Source organism: Sinocyclocheilus anshuiensis, unplaced genomic scaffold (assembly GCF_001515605.1).
Source record: "Sinocyclocheilus anshuiensis isolate Anshui unplaced genomic scaffold, SAMN03320099.WGS_v1.1 scaffold1495, whole genome shotgun sequence".
Classification (NCBI taxonomy): Eukaryota; Metazoa; Chordata; class Actinopteri; order Cypriniformes; family Cyprinidae; genus Sinocyclocheilus; species Sinocyclocheilus anshuiensis.
In genome coordinates, this window is record NW_015558671.1 from 235,780 (window position 1) to 256,830 (window position 21,051).

At 37.4% G+C, this 21,051-nt stretch overlaps 3 protein-coding genes across 3 annotated transcripts; 2 read left to right on the forward strand and 1 right to left on the reverse strand.

Annotated features, from left to right (window-relative positions):
- Positions 1 to 578: 578 nt before the first annotated feature.
- Positions 579 to 8,872, reverse strand: LOC107681247 (TNF receptor-associated factor 2-like). The gene is made up of 10 exons (XM_016477488.1): positions 8,669 to 8,872; positions 8,178 to 8,428; positions 7,773 to 7,851; positions 6,977 to 7,075; positions 6,548 to 6,709; positions 5,854 to 5,928; positions 5,267 to 5,758; positions 5,007 to 5,184; positions 4,711 to 4,859; positions 579 to 3,652 (listed from the first exon to the last, which is right to left on the reverse strand). Exons 2-10 carry the CDS (start codon positions 8,363 to 8,365, stop codon positions 3,434 to 3,436), a joined length of 1,641 nt encoding a protein of 546 aa, XP_016332974.1. The 5' UTR covers positions 8,366 to 8,428; positions 8,669 to 8,872; the 3' UTR covers positions 579 to 3,433.
- A 358-nt stretch (positions 8,873 to 9,230) lies between these two features.
- On the forward strand, positions 9,231 to 18,905 carry trafd1 (TRAF-type zinc finger domain containing 1). Its single transcript, XM_016477497.1, has 11 exons — positions 9,231 to 9,689; positions 9,929 to 9,966; positions 10,522 to 10,657; positions 11,449 to 11,502; positions 11,581 to 11,980; positions 13,181 to 13,542; positions 14,035 to 14,283; positions 15,271 to 15,400; positions 15,518 to 15,728; positions 16,981 to 17,041; positions 18,478 to 18,905. Exons 2-11 carry the CDS (start codon positions 9,932 to 9,934, stop codon positions 18,517 to 18,519), a joined length of 1,680 nt encoding a protein of 559 aa, XP_016332983.1. The 5' UTR covers positions 9,231 to 9,689; positions 9,929 to 9,931; the 3' UTR covers positions 18,520 to 18,905.
- A 514-nt stretch (positions 18,906 to 19,419) lies between these two features.
- Positions 19,420 to 20,930, forward strand: LOC107681213 (alpha-1-antitrypsin homolog). Its single transcript, XM_016477426.1, has 5 exons — positions 19,420 to 19,428; positions 19,515 to 19,824; positions 19,920 to 20,202; positions 20,332 to 20,476; positions 20,577 to 20,930. Exons 1-5 carry the CDS (start codon positions 19,420 to 19,422, stop codon positions 20,775 to 20,777), a joined length of 948 nt encoding a protein of 315 aa, XP_016332912.1. The 3' UTR covers positions 20,778 to 20,930.
- Positions 20,931 to 21,051: the final 121 nt, after the last annotated feature.

Genomic DNA, 21,051 nt, shown 5'->3' on the forward strand with positions numbered 1-21,051 from the left:
TACATGTCCGAAGATTAACACAAAGATCTACTATATTTTCCTACTACTGAACTACAAAAGCATTTTTTCCAGAGATTATATCACCTTGAAGAATTTCGGCTGAATACTTTTTAACCAGATAAAACAAACCACTTTCAGCTGTGCCTCCTCTAAACATCAAGTAACGCAGGATATGTGAGATTGGCTGAAAGTGCCATTGCTCGGACATCACCCTCTTCACCTCTTACTATAGCTCTCAGTCCAACAGGGAAGCCCTGAACTCGAGAGCACTTCACTGGACTCTGTGAAAGCCATCAGTCTGAGAAGCCCTTTTCTTATTACACCCCCATAACAGCTCATAGGCTATTTCCTGGAATAGAGAGTGAGAAATGCATTTATGCAAGAAGAGATAATGTTTGGACACATACTGTACCTCTGATCTGTTCATTATTATATGTACACAATAAATCACAGTTAACAGGAAATAAATCTCTGATAAGCTCAACTCATCTTCCTAAAATGACCCCACAGTGCAAAATGATCAATGGTGCATGAGCACCCCCATGTGGTCAAGTGTGATACAACAGAACATACGACGATACAAGACTGGAGAAAAAAGAGAACAGAAAAGACTTTATTTTAGATTTCTCTGAGAATTAAATCATAACAGGATGAATCACACAGAGGTTCCTTCCTTGGCACATTGCCTACAACAATTTGCGGAAGAAACCCACAGTGCCTTCACAGTAACATCTCTAGCTCCGTAAAACCGAATCGGGAAGATCAGTGGCGCTGAGACACCATGAGAAAGGCATACAAAGTTACGTAGAAAGTCTGATTATTAAAGTAACCTCTATGAAATGCAACCTCGGAAATAAAAAGTATACAAATCTTAGTCAGCTGAAGAAGAAAAAAAACCAGTCCTGGATTCCATAAATTATTATTTCTGCGAGTGTTAATCTCAACGGTATGCAAAAACGTAAAAAACAGCGTATTTCTAGTGTTAGTGTATGCTTATCCAAAAATAAAATGCAAGTCAGAGTCAGTTAACGTATTATTTCTTACAGATAAAGGGGGCTCAAGCATTTCACCTATTCATGAGCCCAGATTGAGTGAATGCAAACAGTAGATTTCACACTCAAGAACAGGAAGGACACTTGTATAACTGCACAAGCTAAAATGTGTGCACTACTACTAGTAAATCATGTGACGTCTACTCAAAATAATAGGCAAATAAAAAGCGTTTTCCAAAACTCTCAAAGAATATTATTAATATGATTTACAATACAACACCCTGGCCACATGCAATGTTAGCTAAAGCTATGTATAGAGAACATTTGTATAGAAGCAGTTATGCTACAGAGGCACGTCACATCTGTAGAACTATTCACACGAGCACTTTGAAATCTCATTGGGGCAAAAAGCAAGCGAGGAAATCTACGACGGTGAGATATATTCATGTAGACAGGTTCTTGAGAGAGAGAGAGAGGGAGAGAGAGAGAGGAAAAACCGGAAGATCTTTCAGAATCTCATTCCCTCAGAGGATGCTGCCAAAGTGAAGGAGAACTTACCAAAGCACAAAACGAGCCCGAACACATTTTGAAACCATCCCAACAGGAAATAGTACATGTATTATCGATATAAATCTATGATATATATTTATGATTCATATTTGTTATATCCACAGCTACATCAGTCGTAAAACCGTGTACAATGTATAGTTTATCTATTTATACTTAAATTAACAATATACCACACTCACATTATAACCGTCATATACTGCATCTCAATCAACAGATAAAAAAGATAAAGCAATACAAATAAAATGGTGGTCTACAAAGTAAACCAATAATTTACAATATGGTTTTTCTTCTTCTCTATCAAAACATCTCATGCACAGAGAGATTTCGATATCTGTGGGAACTGGTTTGAAAATAGGCTGGGTCCAGGTGCTTTGTTAGCATGAAGGCATCTTAAAAAAGCATCTCAGACTCGGTTTCAGAAAATAACCAGACCAAAAAGCTCACATGGAAGACGTACTGTATACTAAAAGCCCTTGTGTAAAAGTTATGCATTGTATATGTATAGTAATGCCTTCTCTGGTTGCAAATAAACTAAAAGAAATCCCATGGACTAAATGCATTGAACTGACTGTCTATTAAGGACAGAGGCTACTTCAAAATGGCATAATAAATCACATTCCTCATATTCTAGCACATTTACAGAATGCAAACCCCACAGTCTTTCTGGGAAAAAGACGACAGGAATCACTGACTACGAGATCTCAAACACCTGCTTGGTTTATACTGATCGACACGGTCCAAAGCAAGTCATATAGTTTTAATGGCATCCATAATGTTTGTCCAAAGCAGCACAATATCAACGGAACACCCAAAAACACAAGAAAACATCAAAATGCTAACAAACATCAGCCTTTCCACGTCACAATAAAGCACACGAGATTATCTGTCCTACTCACACTACCTTTAGGCTAAAGGCTGCATCTTTTATTCACGTATAACCACGTCGGCTGATGAGGCATTTGAGGTCCAAAGGAAAACTGGATGGTTTTAACACCAGCATGATTTAGTTGTTTTCTTCGACAGCGATTTTACAATGAAACTGCCTTCGCTTCTCAGGCTCAGGTTGTAAACCTGGTCTGCTGCTAACTTGAATGTATCTTCCACAGATCCAACATGCAAACTAATACATCAAAGAACACCGAAAATGGAAACGAAGGCAAAAAAACATATCACACACACACACAAGCTCCTCAACTCACAAGCAGGTTATCGAAACCCAAATTCTGCACTTTAAATTCAAGCAATGTCCACCACTACAGAAAGCCAAAGAAAACGAGAAACATTCGAGGCACACAATGCTCAAAGGGAATGTCAGAAGACTGTCGATGCGTATGAAGCAAGTTAACTACGCAGTCACAAAATGAACGCATCGACATCATTCGTTAATGTCACTCCGTGTCCGTCTACGCACGAAACATTCACTTACGAGTAGCTCAAACACTAAGGAAAGCAAAAAAGTACCCAAATAGTGAGTGCGACACAAGCCAAGCGCTTGGAAATGAAATGACGTCTGTCTTGTGGTGAAAGTCTTCTCAATCTCTATAAAAGGCAAGGTGCCACATCTATGGCACAGGCAAGTAGTTACGTTACAATCACAGCTGAAAGCTATCCCACTACGAGAGAGTGAGAGGTTCCCAAAGGGCAACTATATTACAGTAGAACTGCACAAACTCTGGGAACGATTTTGGTACATAATGCAGAGTGGTGTCACGCCCAGTGCAGTATTGCACTGGGTACCGTAGTCTCTTTGGGCTCACGCGAGCACGGCAAAGAGCTCGGACCGAGGGAACAGGCCTCAGGAAAAAAAGTACTGCACGGGAACCACTACAGGCTGGAGAGAGGAGCATGGCGGAGCAGCGGCATCTGACACCTTAAAGGCCTGTGAGGTCAACAATGGCCTTGATGAAGATGGTGTCATCTCGGATGTAGGAGTTCTTGGTGTCTAGTTTGGAGAGAGGGCAGAAGAGAGGGCAGCCGCTGGCAATGTTCATGTCACTCACAGGCCTCTGGAAGGAGGAAGAGGAAATGTCTGGCCGGAAGGCATCGATGATGTGCTCCCTGTTGTTCTGATCCAGCAGCATGAGGGTGACCTGAGGACCAAGGTGTTGGATAAATATTTAAATGACAAGAAAGGTCTGAGTTTAGACAGGTATGAATGGGTGCAAAGCTGAAGCCAGACATTCAGCGGAAGGAACAAGGACCCCATAAAAAGCATAAAGTGAGAACATAAAGGGATGGAAAATGGCCATGGTCACACATTATGTGTGTGTTAATGACATACTTTAGGAGTGTCCACAACAAAGATGTTACATGTTGGTTGCACATAGCTGGCATAAAAATGTTTCTTGAAAATGGTATAAAACAAATTAAATGACTAAAAATGCAATGTTGTGGTAACCAAGTGAAAAGCAAAAACATAACACTATCATTCAAAAGTTTGGGGTTAGTTTTTTTTTTTTTTTTAAGAAATGAATACTTCTATTCCGTAAGGACACTGAAAAGTGACAGTAAAGACAATGTTACAAAAGATTTTTATTTTATATAAAAGCTGTTATTTCAAGTTGTATTTCTATTCAAGAATCATAAAAAGTATGATGTATTTTTTTGAACACCAAATCACCATATAAGAATTATTTCTGATGAATCATGTGACACTGAAGACTGGAGTAGATTCACCTTTGCCATCACAGGAAAAATTACATTAAATATATATATTTATATATATTAAACTTAGAGTTATTGTGAAATATTATAACAATTTTAAATATCAGTGATTTTACTGTATTTTTGATCAAATAAATGCAGCTTTGATGAGCATTAGTCTTAAAAAAATAAATAAAATAAAATTTTACCAACCCCAAAATTTGGAACGATTATATATTTTTTCTTACATCTTAAATACATGATGTGAGTGTATTCAAGGTCTAGGTTTTTTTCCGCAAGTATTTTCTTCTTCTTTTTTTTTTTCATTTACCATCAGTAAGTTAGTAATGAGTCACACCACAAATTGCATTTATGTATTTTTGAATAAAATAATAGGACAAAAAAGAATCAGCACTTCACTGACTTGAATCTGAGAAGAAGTCTGTCAGGATTTCAGGAATAAAAAATGGTCAGACACACAATGTTAAAAGTTGATCACACTGACCTTCTGATTGAAAGGCCACTTAAGCAAGGCATCACTGTGTCCCCTCATCACCACGAAGAACAGAGACAAGTGAGTACCACGTCCCGTCCCATCCCCATTCAGATAGATGCGCAAACACATCTTATAGCCATATTTGCTTGTATAAAATGCTGTAACAAACAACAGGGCATTTTGGAGTGAGACGCCATACCTCAAGATATATCATATCTAAGCTAAACAACAAACATAAGCAATCTCTCACACTAGTCTTAATAATTAATATAACCGTAAAAGTAAAATATGCTAAATAAAAATACCAGCCGAGAACATAGCAGGTGCCCGTCCGGCTACAGCATCTTGTCTCTTCTTCGAGAAGTCAGAGATCTTCCACACAAATACACCATCATAAGTGGCAGCGGACATCTCCCTCATCTTTGCCTCCATCTCCACGATGGAGAGATCCCTAAGGCCTACTGTCCTCTCCAACTGCCGTACCTGCATAAAAAATCTAATATTGTAGGAAACTATATCTCAGGTTTAAAAAAAATACATATCTGCTTTCCATCAAACACTTTACTTTGTTGTTGAGTATCTCAATCTTGTCCTGGTCAAGCCGGTGCTGACGGTTATAGGCCTCCATGGTGGTGGCGGAGCGTTCCATCTCACGGTTGAGCACGCAGACGATGTTCTCAAAGGTGCTTACCTTCAGCTCCAGCTCCTGACAGCGACGGCTGAGCTCCGCCACTTTGGTTTTCTCACTGTGTAGCTGTAGCTCCAAGGCTGCCCCGACGGCTGTAGGGAGTGGGGTGAAAGACGTACCCAGCGTCGGAGCCGGCAGCGGCGCACAGGCCCCCTGCACGGGAGCCCCTGCTCCACTCAGCTGGCCCATCTTCAGCTCCAGCTCCCGCAGAGACTGATGCAGCTCGTGGATCTTATGGCTGGCCAGTTCCAGACTCTGAGGCTGCAGACTCTCCAAGTTCACCTTGATGCCCATGATGAAGTGCAATAGGAGGTTTAAGTGTTCGTAGGAACAGGCTTGCTCATGGTCATGGATCTTCTCCTTTTCCACCTACAAGAAATCAGAGAGCCCGATGCTAAAAAACATTTGTGGAACCGAAATTAATATGAAGTCTAATAGATGAGGAAAAAAGTCAGATTACCTACCGTCATATCACAGCCTACAACGTGAAATCTGCAAGGTGTTCTGAATTTGGTGCACAGTTTAATGTGGTCCACGTACTGCAGAAGGAAAAGATAGATACCCAAAGGAAAGTAACTATGAAAATGTTCTCTCAGCATAAAAAAACAATATAAATACAACAACAAAAAATTAAACAGCCTAAATACTATTTACTTACTTTCAAATTGAAGTTCAGGTTTGCATGAACCTGGTTGACAGCTTGCCCAGGAGACTATATGCTGTCATTAAGGCTAAGGGTAACCCGACAAAGTATTGATAGTTGTGTAAATATTGACAGCTGTATGAATAATTTTTGGTTTATTGTAATCTATTACATACATTTCTATCAAAGTTATCTGACATTATCAAGCTGAATTTGTTCTGACTCAGTTTAAAATGAAGTTAACCAACTAACATTATACATACTCTTTTGGTGTCTGTACCCAATATTTAAAAAATTTACAAATGCAATGAAAATATTGGTATCGGTACTCGGTATCGGCAAGTACCAAAAACAAAAGTATCGTATCGGGCGAGTACTGGAAAAAGTGGTATCAAAACTAAAAAGATGAAAGCCATGAATGAATAAAGGATTGATTAATGATCCTCACATTACATTTCAGAAAAAAAAACAGTTCTGTTTTTTTAATGTTAATAAGAAAGAAAAATAAGTCTTACCTTAATGTTTTTAAAATGAAATGGCTCCTTGCAGTATTTACAATTAAGAGTCCTTTCTGGGCATTCCCTCTCATTGTGACGTTCAAGTTCGTTGGCTCTCAGAAGCTCTTTGCATGATGGGCAGGAAAGGATCCTGAAGTCACACTTTCCCTCATGGTTTGCCTTTGAGAGATCAAGAACCATTCAGATGGTGCATGTCATTTTAAAACTGTCTGTAAACTGCAAACAACACTGCCTAATAAAATTAAAGATTAAGATGGTTTGCTGGTCTTAGTTGATCCCCCAGTCTGGTCAAGCTGGTTTGTTAGTGGGTTTAGGGCACTTTTCAGATGGTCAGGCTAGGAGATCTGCTTGCCAACCAGTTATGTACGAGCCTGGCAAAGCTGGTTTAAGCAGTTTTTTTTAAAGCATGGAAGGGACACGCAGTACCTCATATTCTTTGATGGTGCCTGTCCAGCTGCATTCCTCATTGATGCAAACAGCTTCAAGAGCTTCAACTTCTCTTTTGGCAGCATTATCAGGAAATGCCTAAAATAAATTTGCACATAGTGAAAGTGAAATCTTCTTCCAACTTTAATTTGTCCCATTACTGACAGTGAAAAACTGGTTAAGGCCTGTTCACACCAAGAACTTTGACTATAAAGATAATTATCATTCACACCAACGGAAGATAACGTTCTGTTTATTTTAAGCACACAGAAACAAACTGTTTCAATAATACTGTTCCTCTGTGGTGTGGATTTCTCTATTCTTATAGAATTACAATGTGCATTAAAACGTTTACTGTTATCGTTATAGTTATCATCCTTTTCAGTGTATAAAAACCGGCTGCCTAAAATGCCATTTGCCACCAGCCTTCCGGAGAACTTCAGAGGAAGTCACAGCTTCTGCCACAATTACTGCAGTTACTGTACTTCATTTGTTAATGCAAGAATAGAAAAATGTTATTATAGTAAAACTGTATATTTTCCCACATTTTTAAAGGAACTTCGTATTAGTCACCACTGTTACAAAAATGTCCAAAATATACAACAAAAAAATGATGGTGGTTTTACCATTTTAGTAGATGTGGCATTTTAGTGGAAACTACAGTGATTATAGTTTGTGAATTCTCATTTTATTTTTATTTACTTATTTATTTTTGGAAGGGTTATCAGCACTAAAAATATTTCAAGGCGATTTTCATACCATTTCAATTGTACAGTATAATAAAACGAATACTTACACAGCCCTGTTTCAAAATTGATGTTGGTTCTTCAAATATATCCTCCTTTATACAGGCACTGCATTTCTGTGGTCCGGAGCTGAGATGGAAAAGTAAAGGTTTGATACACACAAGCACAAAAAAAAAAAAAAAAAGAAAAAATCGCGAATACAAAGGCACACCACATATAGTAACAGCTGATTTTGACAACAGCTGCAACAGTCTGGCTTTTGTAGTTTCCAGCTAAACAAGAAGCCGAACACAACCTGACAGCCTGCATTTATTTATGTTCCCCGATCTGAAGCAACGTTTACTGCTTGTATACCCATAAAATATACCATAACAATGGCACGGGGGGCCTGACAAGTCGTGTTCATCTTTTGTAGTGTCGTGTCAGGTGGGCCATCTGGACTGAATGCCGCTTACCTCACTGCTTTATTAAAACAATAAGAACAGAAACGATGTCCGCACTGCGCCTGAAACGGTCTCCTAAGGATTTTCAGACAGATATTGCACAGATGCTTGTCCTCCAGTTTGTTGGCGAGTATTTTCTTGGGGAAGCCAGGTTTGTTGCCTTCTAATGAAGATGGTGGTGAGGGTTCCCGTGCAGCCATTATTCCCGAGCGCGCATGTGACCAGGCTCCGGAGAAGAGACACGGATCTTTCTACACATTTCACTGAAAGGGGTTGGTTGTAAACAGACGATTTTGCATTGTGTCACATAAAAGGATTAACTTAAAATGCATAGTTAAATACATCTAAATACACGCACGGTTTAATGTTTATACAGGCATGACAGCTATGACAAAATACCATCGTCAGAATAATGTTTTATAGTAGCATTTACTGTTGTTGGGATCTCTGATTATTTTCATAACAATAAATATTGTTATGTTTTAAAATCACATATGGCCTACCATATTATGGTCCAACGAACATTATAAACCCTCCTGCAGTGCTGTAAAACATTGTATCAATTACATTCAGCGTTCTTGCCGTGTGCAGTCATAAGTATGGTCATTATTTATTATTATTATTATTATTATTTATAGTGTTCCTTAAAAAGGTGAGTAACGGTAGGCGTCGTGTTCTCTCCAGCTGCTCATGGATGGTAGCGTCCACTAGGGGGCGAATGATGATGACAAAATATGTGAAGCTAGAACTTTAACGTATTAAAATTACAAAACAAAAGTCTTCTTTCTTTTATTGAACAATCATAAAAATACAATTATGTATAGGATGCATATTTAATATGAATTAAATAATAATAAATTAATTAATATTATTATTACTACTACTATTACTGTTTAGAAAAAAAATAAAAATTAAACCCACAACATAAACATCAAGCGTAGACGCATCATATTTTGCAGTAGAGCTCCTTTCCACCATTACTGAATAATTGTAATACGTATTTTTGCCGATCATCTTCGTCTTTTATTTTGAAAATATGAATAATAATAACTCCGTCACCATCTGTCAGTGTCGCTGTTTTCACGGAGACCGCCTCTTGTTGTTACTGTTGTCACGAAACGAAAGCTGAACTGATAATTGCGGTTGTTGGCACAGATCTACCTCAGGCCAGTAGTAGTTTATTACTTGTTTCTGTATAGATTTACAGAGTCTAATGACTCGAATCGCATGACCAATACTGTAGTGAGCGTTATACTGTAGCTGACCAGCAATGGCCACTCTTTGAGATGGCAGCACAAGCATCTGGATTAAACTAATCAGACTTCAGAGCAGCTATTTAAATTACCTTTGTGCCTATTCTGATGTGTTGACTGTCTCTGTATCATATAAACAATCATTTCTTTAATGTCTAACGTTACTCGTTTTTGGACTGAGAATAAGAACGAAAAGTACTAGCGAGTAGTTTTACTTCTCTAGCGAAACAGCAGCTTCAGGTGGTCGTTAACAAGCGTCGGCAATAATAAGGTAAGTGTGTAATGTTAGTATGTTTATTCTAGCAAATACTCTTTTTTTTAAAGGAAAAACAAAATATAAGTCATATATTAATAAAGCCTGTTATGAAGTCCGTGGAGAACGATGTACAATCTTTGTTTCACTACGGTGTATTTTTCCCCTTTTACCATCTATTTTTTATTAAGGACATTTTATCCAGAAACAGTTTCATGTCCGGTATGTGTTTAATGAGTTTTCTCTTTTTCACACAGACTATGGCCGAGGAAAATACCCAGTTTTGCAGTAATTGGTAAGTAAAATAAATATAAATGAATACAAATCATGTCGTCATTCACTTACCCACATGCTTTTCCCAGTACAGAACAAAAGGGGATGTTAGTCAGAATGACTTTCAGTCACCATTCACTTACATTTAATCTTTTCCCAAAAAAATGAAATTGAACGGTGACTTATTCTGTCATTTTGTCTAACATTATTATGTTGCACAGGAGAAAGAATGTTAAACAGGTTTGGAAAATCTTGAGGGCAGGTACATAGTTTTTATTTTTGGGTGAACTATTCCTTTGGATAAGGAGTGCTGTTTAGTAGTTTCGGTTTAGACAACCCTTTGCTTTTTCTTGTGTGTTACAGTCCCTTCCATCTGTCCGTGTCCTCCCTTCCTGACTATAATGATTTGGCTGACGCGCTTTTGTCCAAAGCAACTTGTGTTACACTTTTTACAGCGACAGTTTCTCAGGAATAACCATCACTTAATTGTCTTAGTCAAGGGCACAATGGCAATTGTGGGGTTTACTGAACTGATAATGTGTCAACCAACTGACCATGATATGCGCTTTGTCTCTAGCAAGCATGACATTCCAGAAGCCAACTTTACAACACATGAGATCCACTGTCGGCGGAATATTGCTCTTTGTGAGGTGTGCCAGGAGCCTTTTCCTCATGCTGAGCTTGTGCAGCACAAAGAGATGGACCATGCAGAGGTACGATCCGGACGTGATGTATGAGTAATTGACTGTATATTTAATAATATTCCTAAGGACCTAAGTCAGAGTACTGTAGACATAAATAAAAAACAAAAAAAGCTTAAAGTCAACAAATAATTCTACGGGTTGTGAGAATCAGATTAAAATTTTAGATTTCTTTCCCCAGGTTACTGTCCCTAATGTTGATCCAAACCAGTATGACTTTATTCTGCATAACACACACACACTAAATATTCTGAAGAAATGCCATATTTTTATGTATGTACAATGAAGGCCAGTGGAGTCAAAACAGAAATGATAAAAAACAGGACATTTAGAGATCTTAACACATCTTTTTTGTTTAGAGTGAACTATAAACATCAAGTCACTATCAAATGAAAATTGCCCCTTGTAATATTTAATCAAAAACATTAGCTTAACCTCCCTATTGCAATGACATCTCTTCTCACAACCTGTCATTAATAGATCACAGCAATTAGCAAGCAACAGTGATCCAATTAATTCCAGACAAAAACAAATCCAGCCCTACTTTTTTTCCTCATTCGAGAAGAATTTTAACTCCGATATATGTAGCAATAGAGAAGAAAAGACAATCACAATTTTCCCTTCATGCTGACTTTAAAATAGTAGGATATATTGAACATCAGCACTGTTTTAAATAGCATTCATTTAATCATAGCATCAGTGTTATGTATATTGCAGAATGAAACAGAAATAGAGTTATTGTAGTTCTCCCCAGGCTGCTAAATTTAGGTTTCATAAAATCTATTCTAAACCTCTTTTAACAGGAACAGTGCAAATGTGGATTAAAGATAGAGCAGAGGTTCATGGAGGTCCACCAGGTACAATATAAACATTTATGCATATTGCTGTATTCGGTGATGAGTTCTGTATATTTGATGACTTCTTACCCCTTTCAGAGGTCAGAGTGCAGTCATCGACTGGTCCCGTGTCCGTTCTGTGATCTGGAGGTGGCCTCCTTTCAGGCTAAAGAGCACGAGGATTACTGTGGGACCCGCACCGAGCCCTGCCCCATCTGCAAGTGTAACGTTATGCTGAGAGAACAACACATCCATCCAGCCCTGTGCGGAAGTCTGACTCCACCTCAGGAGAGGCACAGTAGTAGGGCCCAGAACCCAGGAGCATGGTTTGAGGCGCATTCAATCTATAACCTTATACACAATAATAACAGCACGGGGGCAGCAGACCGCAGGGGTCCGCCACGACCCTTGGAGGACAGAGTACACAACAGCACCAGAGGAACAGTGAGGGGAGGAACTAGGAGAAACGCAGAAACAAGGAACAATGATTTTGCTTATTGTATGTATCCTTCTGGCTGTTTTAGTCCTTATTCAGAAAAAAAAAATATTCACAATAAACTAGGGATGGATGATATAGCCTTGACAGATATGTGCAAATATTAGACATTTTTTAAAATTTATCCAGTCTGTAGATATTGGATATTCAATTGTGAATTTCCCCTGCAAATGAGGCACAGACACAAATCTGAAGTGGCAATTAGGCGTCTTTATACAGACTGTTTAATGGTGCTTAAAGGTGGCATAAATACATTTACACAGCAATTAAAAGTAAATTACTAAAATTATACTAGGGGCTGAGGTGGGTCAGAGCAACATTTAATCTGGCTTTTATGCTGCATTGCATCTTCACACAGAATATCGAACAGACACAAAGCAGATGTGTAAAGATGCTTTTAGATTACTTTTGTTGTCGTCATCTAACATTTCAAGTTCATCTTTTAAAACTACTAATAATTTAATAACACTGTTAAATGTGATATTTAGCAAATCTCAACATTTATTTTAATTTTTAGTACTCTAAACCCCCGGTTTCACAGACAAGCCTTAAAGGGGTCATATAATGCGATTTAAATGTTTCCTTTCTCTTTGGAGTGTTACAAGCTCTTGGTGCATAAAGAAGATCTGTAGTCCCAGACTAAAAGTCTGAGCTGTTTCAACTGAAAGAAATGTGCACTGATTGATCTTAAAACATGTCAGTACCTTTGTTTTGTCTCAAGATGCACACCAGTAATGTTTTTTTTCTAAGGCACGTTTATATGTCCTAATTGAACTATGACCTAATCCTGGCTTAGTCTAAGCCATTTCTGTGAAACCAGGCCTAAAATAAAACAATATTAAAGCCTAAAATAATGTTTCTATGTCTAATTTTACTTGTAGCATTTAAAATAATTTTTAATGATGGTTTTAACTTTGTTTATTTTTTTAAAAATGTAGACAAAATATGTTTGTCCACTTACTTTGGATAAAACCATCTGAGAACTGCATAAATGTGAAATGTAATGTAATAAAAATTGCGTAGAATTTAAATATTGGCCATAACATTGAATTAATCGGCTTATTGTATGAGTTAGAGTTGTAATATCAGTTCATCCCAACAATGGGTTTTAAACATGTTGTTGAATACGATGGGAGCTTTCGTCGGGTATTAACAGGATGCTGGAGGAAAAAAACTAACCTTCCACTCTGCTCATTTCCTCAGTGCTGGATCAGGAAACCGAGCTGGGCAACAACAACAACAGCCTGCTGTGGTCTCTGGGACAGCTGCCAGACTATGAGTCTTCCAGTCTGGACTACATGCTGGCCCTCAGCCTGCAGAGTGAAGGTGACTTGGAGGACCCCCGTCAGGAGGGCGTGTGGACTGATGTGTGGGACCGTCGCCTGGGAAGCACACCAGCCCTGAGCAATCTCACGTCCCAGCTCTCCTCCAGCACTAACAACAGCTGCACTGCGGCCTCCCCTAAAACCAACCCGACAGTGGGCCACAGCCCCTCCTCAAACATCATGCTGCCTTGTGAGTTCTGTGAAGAGCTCTTTCCAGAGGAAGACCTTATCTTACACCAGGTAAGTGATGAGGCCTCAATCATCCCATCACGCTACACTCCCTCTTGGCTTGATATTTAAGCCAGGCCTCTTGTGTCTTGATAGAGCTGGCAAGTGTGGAGTTGCATCAGCCACAGTGGTACTTAAAGCCTCTAGAGTCGCCTCTTTTGAGCGCCATTACATGTCTACGTTAACGGAGTACAACATAAGCCATGATTTTCATGGCAGGCTATTGTAATGTCAGCAATGATGTTGAATCTCCCACTTCATTTCTTCTTGTCAGGTCTCTATTGTTTCAGAATGTGGTGTTTAGTTTCCATGGGAACCTCCTCGAATTTCAGCCCTCTAGCTTCTCCCACAGGCCGAACCCTGATCAGATTCTTCTCCTCTTTCTGAGGCCATAGAGCCTCCTTTATGCAGGCCATAGAGCCTGGTTTGCTATCTGAGTCGCTTGTTTTGGATTTTTGCCTTTAGTGGCCAGCATGAAGTAAATATTCTTTTTTTGTCTTCTAGACTGGCTGCAGCCCGGCCTCTGCTATCGCTTCCTTCAGTAAACAAGCTCCTTCTCTTCAATATGAAGAAATCATCAGTCAAGGGGCTAGTCATGTCATTCCTCCCCGCACACCCAGTCCGCCCACCCTGCCCCTCTCTGTTTCGCCGCTCTCCTACAGTTCCTCCTCCAGCCCCGTTGAGGGCGATGTGCTCATTCCTTGTGAGTTTTGTGGTGTTGCCTTGGAAGAGGATGTACTCTTTCACCATCAGGTATAACACCCTGTGATTTTCTGCAGTACTTAGCAGGTCTTACAAATAAAGTTTTACTTTAGGTTTTTTTTTAAAGATTTTTTTTTTTTTTTAAAGAATCTGCTACTTTGTGTTTAATATATTGCCAAAATCGTAATATTATTGACCAGAAATGCTCTAACTGTGAATGTCACCCCGACATTTTTTTTTTAAATGTTTATAAATAAAATACTACATCATCTCCACAAAATAGGCACTCGTTACAATTCATATTAAATCTGTCTCAAAACATTTTGAGAAAACATTTACATGGTTTTGTAAAGAGAGAAGCTTCATAAATGTTATGATGGATGTCTACAAAAGAATACTATTTCATATTATTTAATATGATTTTTACTGTCATAGCTCATGTAGTATTAAAGGGATAGTTCATCCAAAAATGAAAATTCTGTCATTAATTACTCACCCTCATGTCGTTCCAAACCCGTAAGACCTTTGCTCATCTTCGGAACACAAATTAAGGTATTTTTGATTAAATCTGAGAGCTTTCTGAACGCAACTGAGACGTTCAAGGCCCAGAAAGGTAGTAAGGACATTGTTAAAATAGTCTCCATGTGACATCAGTGGTTCAACCTTAATTTTATGAAAACAAAAATAATGACTTTATTCAACAATTTCTTCTCTTCAGTGTCAGACTTTGATGCACGTTCACAAGAGTACCACAACACATGACAATTAACGACAGTGTTTTCATTTTTGGCTGAACTATCCCTTTTAAGAAAACCTTCTAGATTTAAGTAATTTATACAAAATTATTTATAAAAAAGTAATTTATAAAAATGTGTAAATTTGGCTTGTAATTTTCCCTTGTGTTTACATCTAATTAGTTTTTTATCATTCATGATACATTAATTTGTTTCTGTTAGTATGTGTAAGCACTTGTGAAAGTAGAGCAGAAATGGAGCGCACCTTTTAGTTGATACACTTCAATCTCATTATACTGTACAGGACAAGTGTGACCTCCGCCCCCAGACAGCTTATTCAATTGACGGATTGTCTCCACGGAAACCACACCACACCGCCAAAGAGGCCCACGAGGGGAGATCTCCTGAGAGGCAGAGAAGGGTGAGACATCAAGGTGAGCCACCAAAATAGATGAACACAATCTCATTGTGTAATCCATTTATTAATTTTACTTCTTATTTACAAAATATATCAGTTTAAAATCAGTATGTATCTCTGTATCTTTCTGCAGCTGACCCAGATGAGGAGCAGATGCGGGAGACGGCTCAGGGGTGGCAGAAAGGCACCTCAGGTTTGGACCAGTGGCTGCCCTCAGCCTACAGTTACACTAAGAACACGAATGCTGAGCAGCAGGTGAAGAGCAGGAACCAAAGGCACAGAGCAGTAGAAGTGAACACATACCTCAATGACAGCGTCATGCCCCGTTCTACAACCACTTCGGGGTATGCTTAAATATTTTGGGTAACACTTTCTGTGAAGCCCATATTTATAATACATGATAAGGTTATTCTTAAGGCATTATAATGAATGCATAGTGCATTACAAAAAAAGTATAATATGTTATATCATCTTATGAATATTCATAACAGTTTTTATGTATTATAATATTTACTTATTTGTGGTTATAGCTTTTAAGAGTATGATGATTTAGAACACACAGTGAACATGTTGCATCCACTTAAGTTTCAATGGATTATATTTCTCATAGTTATAATGTATTATAAGTCTCATATCTTGCCATCTTTCTTATGCTACTTAAAGCAATCAAAGACCACTTATAAGTATAGTAATAATAATAATTCTTTTCTCAAACAGCCATAAGATCAGATATCAGATCAGATGAATGTGTAATTTGACACATTTGCTTTGAACTATTTTTATTGTAATATCAGTTTGATTATTTTGATGGTACCCTTTAGAGAGCTGTTGATAAGTAACTCTGCAACTACATGTCAACTAGCAGTCATTGGAGTGTTACTAGTATGTCTGCTAAATATATGCTAACACTTTATTTTGATGGTTCTTCAACAGACAAACTGACTATAAGTAACTTTGCAAGTACGTCAACATTCTACCAACCTTAACCTAAGCCTACTAATACTCTTAATGAGAGTTAGTTGACATGTAATTGCAAAGTTGCCTATAGTCAATAGACTAAGGGGACCATCAAAATAAAATGTAACCTAACATATAAACATTGCATTTTTTTTTTTTTTCAGTTGAAATTATTAACTAGCTCACATCCAAATTAATATTAGCCTCACAGGGAACATTCAAATAACACTCAACACCTAACCACTCACAAGATGTAGTAAGATACTCTGCAGATCTTAAATAAACAATGTCAAGATATATAGTCCATTATAAATGTAAAAGTAGATTTAATATGGTGTTCATTGTGTGTTATAAATAATCAATCTTAAAAGTTATAACCACAAATGCGTAAGCATTATAATGTATTATAATTGCTGTTATGATTATTTATAAGATGATATAACATATTATAAGGTTCTTTATAATGCATTATGCATTCATTATAATGCCTTAAGAATACCCTTATAATGTATTATAAATATGGGCTTCATAGAAAATGTTACCATATTTTTCATAAATAATTTCTATGTATACATAGGTATGATGATGAGAAAATTCAGGTTACATTAAAACTAAAATGTGTATATTTTTCCATGACAGACCTCCACACAGAGGAAGATTGGAAAATCGAAGGAGTGATAAAAACACAGAGACTCCAAAGGTATGTACGTGAATTGTTACAGGATCATAAATAAGATTTGGAAGACCTGCATGCAGGATATATTAGATGATATTAGGGATGCAGCGATTAACCGGTTTCGCGATTAACCGTGCTTTAAAACGTCACGGTTAATTAATCGTAAAGGTTCCGCTAAACCGAGTGTTTCTATTACACGGAATGGAACTGTTGCAGCTTGCGCAAAACGAAAAAAGTTACACTAGCGGTGCACCAGCTTAAAATGACGTGCTTATCAGAGGCACGGAGGCTACTACATGCATTAGATTAACTGTGACAGAGGGACCAAACAGCGAAGCTTTATTTCCACCAGAGAAATGCCTGTCGATAGTGTGGGTCCATTTTGGGTAGGCTACACCAAGAATGACCAGGGTGTCATTTAAATATTGCTGTAAAAAACTGCTGCTAAAGAGCGAATACATAAGGGATAGGCTAATGCATGGCTAGCTGTATTAATAAAAGTCACGGGGCAGCATTTTCAAGAAGTTTGTGTCCTCCTGAATGTTTGTAAACGTGCGCAGCGCGATCTCCGATCTCACAAACCAAAATAATAGACATGATTTTCTCAGGCCACATGTAAAATCATATGAATTATTATAAAGATTATTCAAATGAATACATATGGATGACAGTTGATTAATATTTCAGTTTATTTCCATCATTAGTAACAGTTTCCCCTGTGGGACAAATAAAGTTAATATTAATCGTATATTAATAATAGGCTACTTCATTAACATTATTTACTATCCCTGTTGTAGTATTATTCATAAGTAAAAACCAACAATATTTTTTTTCACCATGTTTCCAAATTCTCTACCCCAGGTCCAAAAGAAATGTAAAGAATGTACAAACTGAAAACATTAAATATTTTTGTGATCTATTTCCATTTGTTATTTTCAAAAGAGAAATACTGTCATGGATGTTTACAGAGCAGAGGTCACCTTTTTTTTTCCAAATGGAGAGATAGACATTTGTTTGTCTTTATTATTATTATTATTTTGTGCTGTATTATTGGTTACTGTGTTATTTCTGTTTCTAAAGGCAGCAATAAATAACACTTTATTATCTATTAATTGGTCACCTTTTTTTTAATTCCAATGGGAGAGATGGACTTTTGTTTGTCTTTTGTTTATTATTATTTTGTGCTGTATTGTTGGTTACGGTGTTATTTCTGTTTCAAAAGCCAGCAATAAATAACACTTTAATATCTAAAGAGTTTTCATGTGATTTTATACATTAGTAATGTTGGGAAATGAATAAATGCATAATAATCGTAAAACCGTGAGTATTCCTCAGACAATAATCGTACCAACAAAATCTATAATCGTTGCATCCCTAGATGATATGACATATTTTGATTCTACAAATACTTTTTGACCTGTTCAAACATTACATTACATTAATTACATTTTTATCTCCAGGTGCCTAAAAAACATAATGTTGAAAAAGAGGAGGAGGAGTAGAAAAGGGGAAAGAGTCTAACCAATCTTTGAGTCAAAGCAGTGACCTGTTATTACTGTCTATATGCTATTATGTTGTGTCTGTAAATCTTTTACATGTCCAGCTGAATTTATCAATTATTTGGCTTGTAAATGTATTTCTTTAATTGCACTAGTTTTTTTTCTTCATTGTATTTTTTCTATGGTGTTTGTATGCGATTTTAAATGTTTGTTTTGAGCTTTGTTCAATTTTCTTTGTTTCAAAGACGTTGGAAAAATGTTTTATATTTTACTGCAAACTCTACACGTTATAGTATAAATATAGAAACTCCCATAAAACTTTACTGTATTGTTTTATACATTAGTTAATGCAGTGGTTAACATGAACAGCTGAACAATGCTGCATTTATTAATCCTGGTTAATATTATTTTTTACATATACATTTTAACATTAATATTATTAGTTCATAATGCATTGTGAACTAATAATGCACTAATGACCAATTTTAGATTTATGGATTTTAATTAACAATGATTAATAAATGCTGTAAAAAAATATACTGAGTGCATTCACTAATGTTACAGAAGTGTAGTGTGAAGTGCTGCAGAAATTACAAATTCTTATTTGATCCTGAGTTTGAAATAATTTTACAATGTACCGGTAAAAACATCAAAATAATTTTTTTTTTTTATTGTAAAGGCTGTCTGTATATGGTGGCAAAATTGGTTATGTTGTTATTCTGATTGTTTATCTTCCTTTGGTTATGTAACTATCACATCTTTTCAATACAAATATTTTGCTGTGGCTGAACGTAGGATGGCCATCACATTGGGCTGTTTTTTGTTTCTAGTCTACAAAGTGATAACTGGGCATTTTTAACTATCAGAAGATCAATATGGACTCATCTTTATCATTTTTTGGACATGCACTCTGTACTCTGCTTCTTGCACAAGAAAGCCGTACAGGGGTTATGAGAACAAAGGACCTATATAAGATACATATATAAGAACCTTGTTAGAATAATGGAAGATTATTGTCGTTTGATACCAAATGTTCATTTCAAGAAATCGACCAGAGGACGGGGGTGGACATCGATGTCGGCAGTGCTCTATATGCAAGTGACAAATTAAAGCTCCTTCCTGAGTTCTTGAAGGAGATAACGGAGTTTTACCACTCTGACGGCTTCACTGTGGATTTCAGCGTCAAAGAAACACTGGATAAAATTAACACGTATGTGAAGGAAAAAACACATGGGAAAATAGACCAAGCTGTTGATGGTCTGGAATCTGACACTTTGATGTTTCTTCTCGCTTACATATATTTTAAAGGTAAACTCACACACCTATACAATAGTCACAGACTTTTGTAATTCTGGCAATGCCATCGTCTCAGATCCCTTTAAAAATGTCACTTTCTTCCAAAGGAAAATGGGACATGCCATTTAACCCAAGCAGGACCCATCAAAGTAGATTTCATGTGGACGCTGAGACCACCGTTCCAGTACAAATGATGCACCAGTACGAATCCCTCAAAGTTTATTATGATGTCGAACTCACTTCTAAAGTCCTCTGTCTAGACTACAACGACTCTTTCTCCATGTTTCTGGCTGTACCAGATATTCACAGGCCAGTTAAGACCATCAAAGATCTGGAGATGGCCATCTCTAGACAGCACATTGAAAAGTGGAGGACAGCTGTCAGAAAAAGGTTGGTTGTCATAATTATTTAATGTATATCAAAAATAAAGTTATCCGGACTCATAAAAGCATAGATGTTCAAATGTTTTAAGTTCAGTATCTTCATATGGGCCAGTCAATGATTTCTTTTGTCCTTCAGAAACACTGACATCTATGTCCCCAAACTCTCTCTGAAAACATCATATTTCCTGAAAGATATTTTGAAAGGAATGGGAATGGCTGATATGTTTACAGATAAAGCCGACTTCACAGGAATTTCAGAGGAAAGGATGCTCATTTCAAAGGTAAAATATCTAGATCACTTTCTAAATTATGATTTAAAATTAACATTTTATAGTATATAAAAAGCATTTTTAAAAGGACTCGCTTTGATTCACCTTCAAGGCTTTGCATAAGGCCAGTCTGGATCTAGATGAGAAAGGAACCACCGCAGCAGCAGTGACAACGGTTGATTTCAGACTATTGTCCTACAGCCCATTGAAAACTTTGCATTTTGACCGTCCATTCATGATCTTTATCACTGACCAAAAAAATGACAACATCCTCTTCTTTGGAAAAGTTGTCAATCCGGAGGAAAAACAGTAATGTGACATTCATGATGCCATGACAACATTAGCCAGCAGGTGGCCATGATTTAAACAACTGTTGTGCCATTATTTTGCTGCATATTTGATGTAGGACAGAGGTACTCAATCCTTCTTCTAGAGCAGGGGTTTCAAACTCAATCCCTGGAGGGCCGGAGCCCTGCAGAGTTTTGTTCCAACCCTGCTCCAACACAAGCCTGAAGGACTTGATTAGTTGGATCAGGTGTGTTTAATTAGGGTTGAATCTAAACTCTGCAGGGCTCCGGCCCTCCAGG